The 14078-nt window shown below is 35.1% G+C and overlaps 1 protein-coding gene across 3 annotated transcripts in view; it reads left to right on the forward strand.

The window, feature by feature from the left end:
- Positions 1 to 14078, forward strand: part of CCDC141 (coiled-coil domain containing 141) — a 257825-nt gene that overhangs the window by 148071 nt on the left and 95676 nt on the right. For all 3 annotated transcript variants that reach the window (XM_031960388.1, XM_031960387.1, XM_031960389.1), the window contains one exon: positions 7716 to 7888. In XM_031960388.1, coding sequence (XP_031816248.1) covers positions 7716 to 7888 — 173 coding nt within the window. The remainder of the gene's footprint in view (positions 1 to 7715; positions 7889 to 14078) is intronic.

A 14078-nucleotide genomic window follows, 5' to 3' on the forward strand; every position in this document is an offset into this window, starting at 1 on the left:
TTCTTTCTGTTTCTCTTATAACATTCTATCTTTCATCTCCATGTTTTTGTATAGGCGCTGCCTGGTTACTAAAATGTATTCTTTTTTCCACTCCACTTAGAATTGAGATTTTCCTTAAAAACTCAGCTTGTGTTACCTCCAATATCAGTTATTTCCTGGCTTCTCCACTGTTAGTGCTCCCATTCATCAAATTATCTTATGTTTATTTTACATATATTGTGCACATGGTTATATGTATACATATTGTCTTCCTTGGAAGCTTGTTGATATCAGGGACTATTTAATTTTAGATTTGATATTTTTCATTTAGCAGAGTGCTTGGTACATAATTGGCATTTACTAAATACTCTTGACTGCTTGGTAAGATAAATCCTTTCCTGCTTATAACTTTTTTTTCATTTACAAAATCAACTCATTGAAGGAAAATCCTTAAAATATTCTTATATTCTCATAAGTCAAAAGTTTTTAAACTTGGATCTGTGGATGGTTTTCAGGGAGTCCATGAACTTAATGGAAAAAATTATTATATCTTTTTATTAACCTTTGATATCATTTGTATTTCTATGTAATTTTATTTTATGTCTTTAAAATATTGCTTATAACAAATGATTCATAGGCTTCAGCAAACTACCAAAAGATTCTATGATATACAAAGACTAGAGAACCCCTGTCATAAGGGGCTAATCCTGTCTTGTAAAGTCAGGGCTTTATCTTTAAAATCAAGTTGTTTCTTAGTTGTTCTTAATCATTGCTGATTCACTGTCATTTTTTTTGAGGGGGAGAGAAGCATGTGTCTTTGTGTGTGGAAATGTTTGTTATGACAGAGAACATTATGAAAGAATGGGACTAGGGAAGAAAACTCACATGAGATTCAAACAACTGATGGAGATATGGAAAGTTCATACATATCAATGTGAGACACTATTAGGAGAATGACTTCAAATTGAAAATTCTATTTCTGATTTGGAAGTTCTAAAAAAAAAAGTAAATGGGATACAGTAGAATGAGTTCTGGATTGAAATCCAAGAGAATCTGCTACTAATTGACTATGTGTTTTGTTTTGTGTGTGTGTGTTTTAGCAAAAATGTACTGGAGCCAGGTCCAACTGGCTTCAAGAGCGATTGTTAAGTTTTTAGTATTAGTATTTACATCCCAGAAATCAGAAAATCTATCAGAGTTTGATTTATTATTTTGATGATTCTCTAGGCTTAAGAAAATGATGGAGAAAATGCTAACAATGAAGATTAAATTTAAAAGAATATCCTGAGTACATGCTTCTTTCTCCTTGCCCCCCTCTCCCAAGTTTGTTGCTAAACATTTACCAGCACACCTCTAGGTTTTAGGCAGGTCACAGAACTCTTTTAAAAAAAAACTCAAGATATTTTGAAGATATAATTTTAGGCCTTCATTTGTAAGACAAGAAATCTGAGAAAAGTTTAAGGATTTTTTTCACATCCCCAACACCTCGCAAATGCTTTAGCACTAGGTTGCAATGGATTGAACATAGCTAGATTTTATAATTTCTTTCTAACTCTGAAATCTAGATTCTATAAAATTATGTACATTTTGTTTCCTCAGAGCAGGAACTGTATCCCTTCCTGATTTTACAAATATATCCATGTCTTCCCAGCCTTAAAAGAAAAAAAAAAGTCACTCTATCCTACTCTCTCTGCTAGCCATGTTCCCATATCTTTCCTCCCTTTCCCATCCAAATTCATTTGGGACAAAGGGACGAAGGTCACATCTTCTGGAGCTGCTTCAGGCTGATAAGAGTCATAGAACTGGCCCTGCCTAATGAGGTCCAGACTAAGGAGGGTAGACAAGTGACTTAAAAGTGGCAGCAACAGCATCCAGAGATGCTGAGTGTCCGAATCAGGTATCAGGCGATATTCAGATTGACCAAGTAGTTGGAATTTCATGGCTTGGAATCTGGAAGAAACAACTCTCACAATCAGATTAGAAATGTAGGAGACACATATGAGCAAAAAATAATTAAAGTGGAGTTACTATGTGGATTACTAGGGACAGAATGGGCGGGGGGGGGGGGGGGATGAGGCTATCATGAATGCCTCATATCTCACATCTAGACAGCTTTTCCTAGGATAAATATCAAAGAATATTTTCCCCAAATCCCTGCTTTTGTTTCCTAAAAGGAATAGAAGCAATGGGTGAAAGAGTGGCATTATACACAGTGAAAGGAGTGCTCAGGTGGCTTAGGATTCAAACACCATAATGTTTAAAAAGCATTAAGCATTGGGTAGAGAGGATGACATGCAAAGTGGCAATAATAATTAATCTTAACTGGGTATGTTCTCCCTTAGCAAAAACTGTGAGCCTTTTCGTCTTACAAGGAAAGACTTTTAACCAACCAGTAAAGGTGTCAAAAAAAAAAAAAGCAGTTTAAAGCGCCTAAGAGAGAGCCTCTGTATAAAAATCTGTCTACCAATCCATCCCTGGATATGTACCCCTCTTCTGGGTGGACTTCAGGATGGGGGTGCTTAATAGTTCTTTCAGGATTTACTTGGACACAAACTGGATGGGCCTGATAGACCTGTTTAATTATTTCTCCTAACTTGTGACCAGTGAAAATAGGTTTCACAAGCGATTGGAGAACTTTTTTTCCCAAGTGAGTAGCTTGGTGTAAGTCATAGAGAAGTTTCCATTGAGTGGCCTCTAAGATTAAAAGTTGGCCTGAAGATGTTTGAAACAACTCAGAAGGAGAAAGGATGTACCTCCTTTCTTTAGCAAGAGCTTGTTCCTGGGAGCTGTGTGAGGGAGTATAGGAGTCAGGGAGTTGAGGAATTAAAGGTGCCATGATCAGGGGCAAACAGGCAGCAGCATGGACAGCTGAATCTGCAAGCCTGTTTTCCTTTGACCTGAAGTAAATCCCCCTTTTGGTGTTTATTTACAAAACATAACAGAAATGTTATAAGCAGATGGGAATAATAAGAAATAAGCAGATGGGAAACAAAGAAACAGAACTGGGAAACTAAGTCAGAAAGATCCAATCTTGAGAGGAAACTAAGGTTGTATCCCCTGGTCTTGCCCAGATAAGACATGCACTTATGACAGTTCAGGCAGCCCTCTGTGTAACTTATGTCATTTCTTTCTAATGGTGAGTTACTGACTTAATGATTCATCAGGCAATCTTTCCCAAATTCAAAACTCAAAAAAATATCAGTTACAGTCCCAAGAGATTTTATCTCTAAGAGCAAATTCTACTTATCTACTTATTTTAGGGCTAGATACATTATTTTTAAAAGGACTAACACACGTAGGAGATTTTGTTTAACATGTTTTATATGTTTAAACTCATCCTGGTACAAAAGATCAATCATTGAACAGCTTATAGATTCTTAATAAAAACATTCCTTGTTTAGGAACTATACATCCTAAAAAGGCTCATTTCTCGGGGTCTGATGACCTTGTTAACACTGATGATTTAAAAAAAAAACTGGCAAGCTTACAAATTAAGGGGAGTTGACAGAGACCCCAGGGAAGAGGCTGAACTTGCTGTTGCCCATCCCAACTATTCTTAGTGTTTCCATGGTCTGTGCTGTTTGATACCTCTCCCCACTCTGTGAAGGAGGAAAAGGTGTTGCCCACCTCATATTTGGAGGTGAACTGATATGTCTTTCACCTCATCCCTCTTGTTCCATACACAGTAATTATCAATTTTAGGTTTAACATGATGACAATAACTCTTAGTTAACAATTTAAAAATTTTCCTAATAGCCAAATAGTCTTAGCTATAATTTCCTTTTAACTTTCTAGCAAAGGTGAAAATACCCAATTCCCTAAATCGCATTTACAAAGTATTATAAAACAGGATTAGCAAGGGTAAATAAACTTTCTCTTCTCTTAGTTGTTCAGTTTATTCTATCCCTAACCTGTTGTAATTTTGGAAGTTCTGACTTCAGGGCTGATGCTTATCCATTATGCCACCTAAGTGCCCCAATAGAACAGATTTTAAAATTGATTTAACTTTAGTTCATGAAATTCCCTAAATTCTATTTAAATGTTACAGATAAACTGAATTGCCATTTGTTTTTTTTTTTTTTCTAATTCACACAAATAATTTCTCTCTTGCAAGCCAGGAAAAGGTTAAAGTGCCAATTTTAACTAACAGGGTCTTCAAAAGTCTGACTCTTGATAAGTCAAAAGCAGTCTGTTTGTTACCAAAATTTTTAAAGTAGCCGTGAACTACTTTTCTGTTTTCCTAAAGTTCTCAACTCTTAAATCTTCTATTAACACAGTCAGTATAAATAGATTACAATTTACATATCCCTTAGTGGCCTTTGATTAGAGCTCCTTTAAAACTGTTTTTGATATCATATCTCAAATAACAAATTTCACTGAGCTGAGTATATTTTCTTTTTCTCCCTCTCACCCCTTTGTCCAGGGATTCCTGCTGCAGTCAGAGAAGGAGGGAAAGAGGAAGAAAGAGAATGGGACTTTCTTTCCTCTATGCGCGATTTTCCTAGTCCTGGGGAAACCTTAATTTGGTTGAATTTGCTTCCAAATTACTTTATACACACACACACACACACACACACACACACGCATGCACACAAATAATTTACCTCAACAGTGACATTATATGTTGTTCATGTCTAAAAACACATATAAAGTTATCGAATATGAAGCAATTATATCCAATAAAGCAGTTAATATTCATGTAGCATTTGTTTTATGCTAAGCACTTTCACAAGCATGTGATCTTCACAACAACAATCTTTATTATTTCTCTTTACAAAGCAGAAAACTGGGCCAAGATAAAATAATTTGCTATAAATTACATAGCTAATACATTTCTGCAACTGAAACAGAAAATGTTGGGCTTGCCAAATGCAGAGGCTGACTGACTTTCTCACTTCACACTTCCATGCTGGGTGCTACCAGAAGCACCCAGATTCTTCCTGGACAGTTGCTGGACAGAACCTGCTGCAGGCTGGAGTTGCTAGCCTCAGGATCTCTCTTTGATGGTAGTTTCAGGTGTCAGGGTTCAGGGAATGCCTGCCATGGGGCTTACCCCCATTCTATACCCACTCCCTCAAGCTGAGTGAGAGAGGTGTTTGGGCAAAGTTCTGTGGAGTCCCCATGGCTGTTGCTGCTTGCCCTATTTCTACAGGTGGTACAGAATTTGGGTTTCCTTACAGTTCTTTAGCTTTCTGTTTTCTTAGTCTGATCTGAAATGAGAGGGGTTAGCAAAGAGAGGGATTTGGGGTATATTGATCTTCTTAGAAATCCCCCCAACTGAGATGCACTCAGGACTCCAGAGAGTGGAGCATGCTGAGTTATCAGGGTTGTGGAGAAGGTCCCTTAATACCTTCTGAGGTGCTTTGCCAATGGAGCAGAAGGGAACTATAGACAAGATAGCAAAAAGTTGATTTTCTTTTTCATTTTTCACTCCCTTCTTTCAGAATGGGGTAAATTCTTGGAATTATCCCCAATGTTTCAGGATTTTTTCTTTCAGTCTTAAAATGACTATTGCCAAACTCCTTAATCATTGCCCTTAAAACCTCAAGAATCTGCTAAAGATATTATTTTAGCAATTCTATAATTTTAATTAGTTAACTTTGTTTCTATGACCCCAAGCTTGGCTAGAATTGAGGTCTATAGAAAAAAGTCAGGCTTTTTCCCCTTTTAAGGTGGAAGTCAAGGATGTTAAGAAATCCTTCCCAGCATTCTAACTATAGCATAGAAGTTTTTTTTTTTTTCTTGCTGGATGTATTTTAAATCTTTCCAGGTAATAAAATCTAGCTCACAGAACAAAGATGCAAATCACATTCTGCATAGAGACGACAAACCAACAAAAATGACATGGAAGAGGACTGTCTGATCTTTTCCAAAAGCCATAAAATTTATTTGCCATAAGCCATCCTAGAGCACCTCATTTCCTCTGGTGTCCCAGAGAAGATGAAAAGGTGGCAAAGGTTCCCTAAGAACTTTGCCAAAATTGCAAGAATTTCCAAGTCTTGGCATCCCCAGTCAAGGAAAATTTTCTGAGCATGGAGTTCAAGATGACCCAGGCAAGCCTCCCAGTTGCTTGGGGCATCCCTCTTATAGGATTTAGAGAGAAGAAAATGGGGGCTTACCTTGACAAGGAGGGGAAGAAGCCAGAGGAGACCAGACTCTTCCTGTATGAGCCCTCAAATGTTCAGGCTCAGAAGGAGACCCCAAAAGATTGGGGTCCCAGGGGAAAAATTTATTGTAATTGTAACACCAATTGAAGTGGGCTAAGTTCCAAAAGGATTTATCAAAGAACCAGGAGCAAGAAGACAAATTTATAGGAAAAGACTGAGAGATCCAGTTCTTTATGTCATTGATATGCTAATTTTATGTAGAATTGAGGAGTGGTCTATTCACTATTCTCAACAATTTGATCATCACTGACTAGTATGTTATTTATCTGACAATCAGAAATGTTTGCAGGATGATCAAGGCTAGAAGACTTGAGAATCCTTGACAGACATGTCAGGAGACTTTAGGATTACTGCTGTATTTTCCTTAGAAGGTGTACCCCCTTCCCTATATCATTTCCTTTGCCTAACTATCCCCTTCTTCTCCTTCTAACCTCTTCCCACACAATTGCCTGGCATGTTCTGTCCCCCTACTTCTCTGTCTTTTAATTCCTCTGATTTCCTTCAAGGTTAAATTAAATCACTTCCTTCCTACACCTGCAGTAACTAAACCCTTCCGTATGAAGTAGCTTGCTAATTTACTTTGATTTTATTTTAATTTAATCTGTAGTTTGCAAATTGCCTTCTCCATTAGAACATAAACTTCTTGAGGGCAAGTTTGCATTTTATGGCTGCTTCCCCCCATTTTGGGGGGGTATGTCTAGAACTCAGTGCCGGCACAATAAGCTTATTAGATGCTCATTGACTTCTCTCAAGTATGTAAAAAAACTGTGATTATAGTCAATTAAAAATAATTTTGTTCAAGGAATTGAGAGAAACCAGGAGCATGTAGTTAGAAAGGGCTGTGACCTGAACTTTCATTCATGCAACTAAGAAAATATGTAACATTTAAAATAGGTTATTTATAGGCAACGTTAACTAGGTTGCACTGGGAAGTAATTTGTAGAAAACTCAAAACCAAAAGTAATACCTGAAACATTCCCCAGTGCCTAAGTATGCACAACAAAATTAATGTGTTATTCACTGAACTGAATTTTCTCCTACTTTGTTTTAGGTTCAAATTGGAATTAATCTGATGGTTTCCTTTTATAAATCTTACTGAGAGAGATTTCAAGTTTGGAAAGTGCTGTTAACTCTTTTCAGGCCACAAGGGAACTATTCAGTCTAGAGTTGCTTGGTTGCTACCAATAAAAATGAATTCCTTACTCACTGATGCATTTTATGTGTACCATCTAAAAGGTGCAAAAGTACTCATGAGAACCTTCCCATTCTTGTCCATTTCTATCAATCTGTACGTTTGCCTTGTATTACTATAGCTTTAGGTCTACAAAAGAAGTAAGTTCTTTTACTTGAACATCCATCTTTGAAGTCCAAATCTAAGGCCATTATCTCTGAGACTGCTGGATGCTTCTTTGAAAGTGATTAAATTTCTTTTCAAAGCAACATTACTGTGTGAGGTTGTGATCAAACTAATAAATTTATCAACAGATTTTTTTTTCTGGTTGTATGTACATGATCTATGTAGATTTTAAATTAGCAATGCTGAAACTGAAAGTATGTTTTCTCTGGCAGGCATTTGATATACTTGGAAGAACTGAGGCTTGCCTTAAGCTCCTTAAATCTGAGGGTTTAAGCCTGCCTGTCTTGGCAGTGAGGCATGAGGAATTACACAGAGAAATTAAAGACTGCACGGAGGTTGCTTTGCAAAAGGGACAAGCCTTAATCAGCCAAGGAGATTCCTGCAGGTGAGTCAAGCCTACTTCTTCCTCAATATGACAGGCTTTTTTACAGCTTTTACAGACCTGCTAAAAAACATAATCTGGTGTGATTTTGTACATTTCTGATGTTTTGCTGCATAATGATATGGCTTAAAAAGATTCTATTTAAGTTTAGTCAGCTCCATTTCTAGGAACAGTACATCTCATCTGGGCTGGAAGCCAGCCTGGGAACCTGCTGTCAATACTAGAGATGTCTCATGAAGAGTCTCTAAGAGGGGACAGAATACATGGCAATAGAGCAACACTGGTTAATTCTTCCTATTATAGATTTAGAGATTTCACTTTAAAGATTTAGAATCGGAAGATATCTTAGAGATAGTCAAGGCTAATTCCCTAATTTGATTTGTAAGGACACTGAGGCTGGGAAGTTACATCCAAGGCTATCCAGGTACAACAGAGCAGAATCCAAAATCTTTGTTTCCAAATCCAAATATCTTTCTGCTAATGTATATAATATATGCCAACAAATGATATATGCCCCACTTGGATTCTTTTAAAAGTGTTCTAAAGTCTTTCTAAAGACTTTTCTTTATATTCTTTCTAAACTTAGAGCTATAGCAGAATTTTCTCATGAGGTCTAATCAATATTTCCATATTGAAGTTTACAGGGAGTTGGGAGAGGTGGGGTAGAAGAAGGAGCAAAAACCAAAATTCATGATTTTGGAATTATCTATTACTCTTCACAAAAGTAGATCACCAAAAACATATCCAAGTACAAAGATTTGGAAGAAAAGAAGGTCTAATTTTATCAGTCTAAGGAAAACTATAAAAATTTATAATATAAAGAAATTATAAGAAGGTAGAAAAATAATTATGGAATAAATTATATATGTGTATATGAAGAAATTATAAAAAGTAATTCAATCTAGCAGATTTATTAAGTGTTTACTATACATTGGGTCGAATAATAGAAGAATGCTATGATCCTTGTGGAATTTACAATCTATTAGTGAATAGAGCACATACAGAGTATCCCAAAAGCCTTAGTGCAATTTAAACTTCAATATTAGATTTCTGGTACATTTTAAATAATTATATGTATGTGGACTGGCAGGATCTTGCATGGAAAAAAGAGGAGGTATATTTTTGAAAATGAAAGTGATATATAAACAAGGTCATTATCAATAATTTTTCATTGTTCTTAAAAGCAGTTTCAGCTTACAACTCATTGTTTGCCTGACTGATTTGACATGCTTCTGGTATTATTTTCTGTTCTACAATATCATAAATCCAGGAGAGTCATCTCCTCCTCCCTCCATCATTTATTTTCCTAGAAGGTCCACAGGTCACATTTAGTAAATGGTACAATAAGATGTCCTTACATGATCTCCCATCCTCTCACCATCCTGGCAACCTTCCTCTGTTATGCTCTAGATTTTCCAAAATCCTTTCTAGATTGTGCTGCAATTAAATACAGTGCTCTAGACATGGACTGAGTAAGGCACAAAAAGTTTCCTGTACTATGAATTATGATATGGCCTTTTCTAGAAATTACGTTTCTATTAATGCAACTCCAAATCTCCTTAGCTTTTTGAGTTCATTTTACATGTTGATTCAAAATCAAATTCATTGACTATTAATTTGAGGATTTCACCTTTTTTTCTATTTTTCAAAATTTTTAGACTTTTTGCAGACTACTGTAGCATAGAACACCTCTTGCTTCTATTCAGGATCCTGGGATGCTTTTTCAGCATCATAACTCCTGAAGTCTTTGCTCTCTTGGATTTCAATTCCCTCCTAATTTGTTCTTTTCTTCCTGTTTCAAAGATTTCTTTCCTTGACGGAGAAAGTAAAAGCAAAATATGAGTTCAGTAGTTCTGCCTTCTCTCCATTATTTGTTATTGACTTGGAATATTTCTCCTCCAATATTCTTCTTACTCTGCAAATTATGTTTTTTTTTAATTCTCTTGATCTCTTTTTAAAAACATTTTCCCTCATTCGTTAGCAACCTTAGCGCCTTCTGAACAAAAGCATTTCATACAATTATTTTTATGTACCTCTTTCTCACTTATCAGTTGTTTGCCCTTTCTTCCATCTGTTATATATGTACCTTCTAGCTCTAAATATTACATCCTATGATACTTTAAAATATATATATTTTAAAAACCTTAAAGATTTCTGTGTAAGTGGTCTCTCTTACCAGGATTCTTTTGGCCTTCTTTGCTCCTCATTTTTTTCACTCTCCTGATGATAAACTATTTTGTTGGCAAAACTCAAAATTTAACCCAATACTTTCATATTATAATAATATTACAGTAAAAGCTATTGTTTCACTGAAAAACTTTATAAACTTGCATTTTCTGTGTAATGACTTGAATTTAGAACCTGTGACTGATGACAGATATAATACAAATGAAAGTTAAACTGATTCACTCGTGATACGTTAATAAGAGCTAGCACTTTTTTTTAGTGCTTTAAGGTTGAAAAAGTTCTCTCTATATGTAATCTCATTCCTCCCCAATAAATCATAGGTACTTAGTATCACCCCCATTTTACAGATCAGGAAACTGAGTCAACCAGAAGTAATTGTTCATTAGTATTTGAACTCAGGTCTTTCTGACTATATAGGTTTAGCACAACCTGTTTTTCAGTCATGTCTGAATTTTCTTGACCCCAAAAGATACTGAAGTAGTTTGCCATTTTCTTCTCCAATTCATTTTACAGATGAGGAAATTGAGGCAAACTGGTTTAAGTGACTTGCTCAGGATCACATTACTAGTAATTGTCTAAGGTCAAATTTGAACTCAGAAATATGAGCCTTGCTGAATACAAGTCCAGCAATCTATGCACTATGGTGCCACCTAGCTATCTCCTTAAATAATAAACAATTTCTGAGGATGAACTGATATCTAGGATAGGATTAATCTCATCATATTATTCACCTATACTAAGACAATCAGATGTTAGAGAGTAGCTAACTCCCTCTTGCTGGCTGCTTCATTATTACTTTAAACCAGAACTTCTTAAACTTTTTCTACTCATCACCCCTTTATGCCAAGAAATTTTTAGTTGACCCTAGGTATATAGTTATGTAAAATAGGTATACAAATCAAACATTTACTGATGACAAATCATAATTTCATGATCTCTATATTCAATTATAAGACTCCATATGAGATCATGAACCAGTTTAAGAAGATGGGTCTAAACTTAAATGGTTAATTTAAAAGATTCAATGTTTAGTGTGGAAGTTAAGTTCTAATCCCCATACAGTCTCTATGATTTTTTAGGATGTCTGGTGTTTTGGAAATTCATGTTGGAGTATAAAAGGACTTTCCTTCTCTTGTTATATCCTTTGCCTTTCCTCATCTCTATGGCCAATTTTTACTTTAATTTGTAAGTCCCTAGTGACCTACAGTCTGGGAGGAAGCTTATTGTTGATCTGGCTTTAAGAGATTATTTATAAAATAGAAGGAGCTTTTTAAAAAACATAAATTAATGTTAGTTAACTAGAATTTTGTTCTTTCTGGAAATTACCATTTTCCACCAATACCAATCCCCATTCCCAGTACCAAACAATACATCTTTTTCTATTTTTCCATGCTGCATTTTTATTTATTTTGGGACTTTAAAGTGCTTGGCAAATCTGGCCTATTACTTTAATTTTTGCAAAAGAAGCTAAAGGCAGAGTAAAATGGTTATATGCCAAAAGATATATCTTGATTCAGAGGCTAGAAATAGAAATCCATTAGAAACTTAGTTGAAAAACCCAAAGCTCGTGATAGGTATTGTTTTTAATACTATGCTTTGCCTGTGTATTGTTAAATTCCCTCTTATCGGTTGACATTTATGCCTTAAGCAGTGTAGCACAATATAATAATGCTGGTTTTTGAGAAAGGCCTGTGTACTCATTAGTTGTGGGACATTGGACAAATGACAGTCCCCCTTTGGACCTCAGAGGCCTCACCTGTAAAATGGGGATAATATTTCCACTACCACATTTTTATGCTTTAAATATATAAACATATTTATGTATATATATATATATTTTTTTCATATACACATAATTTAGTAACATAAATATAAGGAACTTTCAGCTTCTAAATAGACTGCATTGCAAAAGTTCACTTGTATGTCATTTCACACTTGGAACATTTCCATAAATATAATGTTATACATACATGGGAGTTAGGTTACCAAGCTAGCCAACAAACACTAGTAGTTAATAATAATAACAACTTGACTCATCATCATGGGTAGAAAATCTGCCCAAACAAGGAAATGATTCCAAGTTGGAATTACAAGAGAAGTAAGTGATAAACTTAGAATTTGTTGCACAAAGGAAAAAAGAGAGAACTTTTAGTTCTACATAAAACAGCTCATTGTGTGATGATTGCTCAGTTTTTATAATTCAGAAAAAAATCTATTAAAAATGTCACATTGTTATAAGTTTTTTGTCCCTGGAGCATTTTGAATAGGTCTTCAAAGATATTAAAAGGGAAGCTGCCTCCTATCTTTCTAGGGGTCAGAACAATTTTCATGAGTTTGAGATAATATTTCCAAGGATGCCACTTTAATAATTGGGATTTTATGCATTTTGAATATGGCTAGAAATTATTTTGCTGTAGGTTGTATTCAATACTTGGAGGTAAGTAAAACTAGCTAGTAGGTTGTACTACTTATTAAGTATCTGCCTATGGTCATCAAGTTATCTTTTTATTTCAATATTATTTCTCTGCAAAATGAGAACAAAATTATTTGTAAATTGTAAATGAGGAGGAATGTTGAGGAATAATAAGTGATTATATGATGATCTCTTTAATAACAATAACATCTTAGGCAATTTTTTATGCTTCATGAAAAAAAATTAGATAACCATGTCCTGTATCAGTGATTCTCAAAGTCTGGTCCAGAGCATCCTCGGAATCTTTGAAATCCTTTCAGAGAGTCTACAAATTCATAATTGGTTTTTATTTTTAATGTGATCAGTATCTATAACTATAACCCACATAAATAAAAATGCTTTGGACAGATCCTCAATCATTTTTAATAGGATAAAGATATTGAGAACAAAAGTTTGAGGGCCATTGTGACCTATATGATACTGCAGGGAAGGTAGGCGCCCTAATAGATAGGAAACCGCATTGAATTCAGGAAGACCTGAATTCAGACCCAACCTTAGACACTTACTAGCTGTGTAACCCCTCACCCCCCACCCCCAGGTGAATCAGTTAATCCTGTTTGCCTCAGTTTTCTAATCTGAAAAATAAACTGGAGAAAGAAGGCAAACTTTTCCAGTACCTTTGCTAAGAAAACCCAAGTGGAGTCACAAAAAGTTGGACATGACTGAACAATATCTTTTATGTAATTATAACTTTGAATAGGATAAATCAATTTATCCTATTTGAAGTTATAATTATTTAAAATCTGGTAACTGATACCAACCTAATGGAAATATGCAGTGAGAATTTGAATAATATGATCACTTCAAAGGATTCTTCATTTGTTCTAATCAGGATCTAATTGCAGTTCCATGAAAACAGTTTGAAATACTAAGGGTGCTTGACTCCTGGATGCTTTTGTCCAGAAGTTTAATAAGAATTATTATAATTTTTGTTTTTACAAATCCACAGCCTGGTTGTGGATCTATCCTATCCCAATGTCATGGTCTTCAAGAGAAATATCCTGACAATCAGTTTGCACTTCCAATACTGTGAGGGTGATGAAGAAAGAAGCTCAGCATTTGTACCTCATCCAAAAACACTGGAATTAAAGTGATGGCTCAAGGAATTTGAAAATTTATCAGAAGGTTTTTATATAACACTACTATCATGATCTCATCCTCCTGTGTAAACTCCAAGCCTTTTCTTCACACTTCTGTGTTAATGCTTCTCCTCTTCTTATGACCAAAAAGATAATCAACACCTTCTCAAACTGAAACACTATTCCTTACATGCTTTCTTTGACTGTGGCAAATAATATGTGCAAAATCCTTTGCACATTCATCTCAAAAAGCAAAATGTCAAGTGTTTCAAGTTTGCCCTAAATGATAAAATAATATGAAGTGAAATAAAATTAAAATGCTTCACTACAGAGATATAGAAAGTAGTCTCTGAAGTAGGGATGGATGAACCACTTTTCAAAATATTATACTTTAAAAAATTGTAAAGGTATAATAATAATAGCAGCTAACATTTACATAATATTTTATAGTTTG

This window comes from Sarcophilus harrisii, chromosome 3 (genome assembly GCF_902635505.1).
Source record: "Sarcophilus harrisii chromosome 3, mSarHar1.11, whole genome shotgun sequence".
Classification (NCBI taxonomy): domain Eukaryota; kingdom Metazoa; phylum Chordata; class Mammalia; order Dasyuromorphia; family Dasyuridae; genus Sarcophilus; species Sarcophilus harrisii.